This window comes from Nestor notabilis, unplaced genomic scaffold (genome assembly GCF_000696875.1).
Source record: "Nestor notabilis isolate BGI_N333 unplaced genomic scaffold, ASM69687v1 scaffold12623, whole genome shotgun sequence".
In the NCBI taxonomy this organism is placed as follows: domain Eukaryota; kingdom Metazoa; phylum Chordata; class Aves; order Psittaciformes; family Psittacidae; genus Nestor; species Nestor notabilis.
Genome location: NW_009920669.1, coordinates 23,984 through 26,282, shown reverse-complemented (window position 1 = coordinate 26,282; position 2,299 = coordinate 23,984). Strand labels below are relative to the sequence as shown.

At 46.7% G+C, this 2,299-nt stretch overlaps 1 protein-coding gene across 1 annotated transcript in view; it reads right to left on the bottom strand.

The window, feature by feature from the left end:
* Window positions 1-529: 529 nt before the first annotated feature.
* The window catches only part of KDM2B (lysine (K)-specific demethylase 2B), a 17,160-nt gene continuing 15,390 nt past the window's right edge, over window positions 530-2,299 (bottom strand). The window contains exons 9-10 of the mRNA XM_010010785.1: window positions 1,952-2,170; window positions 530-1,545 (exon numbers count right to left, since the gene is read on the bottom strand). Of these exons, the coding sequence (XP_010009087.1) occupies window positions 1,364-1,545; window positions 1,952-2,170 (401 nt within the window). The 3' untranslated portion in view covers window positions 530-1,363. The remainder of the gene's footprint in view (window positions 1,546-1,951; window positions 2,171-2,299) is intronic.

Sequence of the window (2,299 nt, the reverse complement as noted above, 5' to 3'; positions counted from 1 at the left end):
TAATCTCCGTGCTGATCATTCGCCACACAAGCGTAATAAAGATTTCTGATGGGCTCTCTCGGCCTCTGCCTCTTTTCTCCACCGCTGCTGGGGACTGAGCTCAAGCTTTAACGTTGTTCTTGTGCTGTCAGCATTCCTAGAGGTACAGGACAGGCATCAAGTGCTGTGAACACGCTACACGTAACACAACAAGATCAAGAACCCCCGTGGAACCCCTCACGCAGCTCCCCCCTGTGCCACGGAACAGAAACCCGCGGAGCCAGCGCCTGTTTTTGTACAATTGTTTATACAAATTCAACAAAGGTAAAACTGCATCAGGAAGGTCTACGAAAACAACACCGTACAACAATGGCACTTATGAATGCAGAATTTTACAATCAGGAAATAACCATGTTATAAACCTTAAATGAGAACTCAACTCACACTTCAAAGAAAGAGAGACTACGTTTGACCATTTATTCTACCGCTGGACTCACTGTATAAATTAATTTTATATTGAGTACAAGAGCTCATGCTACAGAGTGAAACCCTCCTATGTGCAAAAGCTGAAATTGGAATTCTTTAAAATTTTGAGAAAAAAGGTGATTTCTATACAGATAAAAGTGTTTTTTACTTCAACTATAATTTACACCTTATTTCCACAACATGCTTATGTCACTTCTGAAGTATACAAAGCAGGATATAAACTTCCATTAAAACATGCTTGAAGGTTGAAAGTATGAACCTACTTTTTCCTGACCTGGGCACGGCTGTAGATAGATACTGTCTACGAAGTATAGGTTAAGTTCTCGCCTACCATAAGTAAAGATAAAAATTGGCAATCAAAACCGAAACACTGGTAATGCATTCAAACATTGCATAAATAATTTTTAAACAATTTTTGTACAAAAATAGTTCTGCATAATGTAAGATGTAACAAAACAAAACGTGGTTAAGAAGGCAGAGAGATGTAGTGCGTGGTCCGCTGTAATGACACCAACTTCTCTTTTCTTTTTTTGTGGTGGTTGTTTTAAGAAATGAAAAGCAGAAATCAAATTTACACTACCAAGCACATGCTGTGGTACTTTAAATAACAGTATTTCTTGGAGCTCAGTCGTCTTCCGGGTGTGAACAACTATCACCAGTAACAGTCGCCTTATGGATTTGCATAAGAGCCAGTGCAGGACACCCCGGGGAGACCGAGTTCACCAGTGGCACAAGTTGAAATTCGTAACATGGGTAGTTTCATGTTGTTCCCAACAGGAGCTGTAAAATCCCATCGCGGTATTTTCCAATATTCCAAGTTCCCAATTGAAAATAAAATCCCTACGTGTGTTCTCAGTCCCGTCCCCCCCTCGCCCCAGTATTTACACGTGTCCTTTAACTAACTCAGTTTTTGCAGGAGTTTTTCTTCCACTTGCCCAAACTGAACACTTACTGACATCTCTGCGATGAACTGCTCGCAGCCTTCCTTTGTCACTTGCTTGCAGTACCTCAGGTCGATCTGGCAGATGTTTCCACAGCGTTTGAAGTAAGACAGGCACTGATCAGTCACCTTATTGCAGTCTGCAGGGGGAGAACAGAAAGTCAAGGGGAGGGAAATTCAACGAACGGGGTTGTCTGGGTTTGATCCGCAGCATGAGGGTGGTTTGTGCTCCCCCCGTGCTGTGCCAGCAGCCGGGTCTCCCTTCTCCGATCCCTGTCGCTCAAGGCCAAGGGTGATTCACGTTAGACATAAGAAAGAAGCTCTTCCCTGTGAGGGTGCTGAGGCGCTGGCACAGGGTGCCCAGAGGAGCTGTGGCTGCCCCATCCCTGGCAGTGTTCAAGGCCAGGTTGGACACAGGGGCTTGGAGCAACCTGCTCTAGTGGAAGGTGTCCCTGCCCGGGGCAGGGGTTGGAGCTGGATGATCTTAAGGTCCTTTCCAACCCAAACCATTCCATGATTCCCATCCTCCCCCTCCCTGGCACTTACCTGATAAATTAATTTCCGTTAAGGAATCCCGCGTGGTGGTTCCCACCGCGGTCAGCAGGTTGATGGACTGATCCGTCACGTGGTTACAGTAACTGAGGTTGAGTTTGGAGAGCAGAGGCATGTGCCTGATGATGAGCCGCAGGGAAGCGTCCGTGATATCCAGGCCGGCCAAGCGCAGCTCCACGATGTTCCGTAGCTTGCTCCGGTTGTCGATCTGACCTGGAAAGCGGAAGCGGACGGTCACTCCCGCGAGCCTCCCCCCAGGAGCTGCCAACATCCGCAGGTCTGTATGAAATGCACCGTGACACACACAACGCTGCTGCCCTAAAGTCAACTTCAGACGCTTTC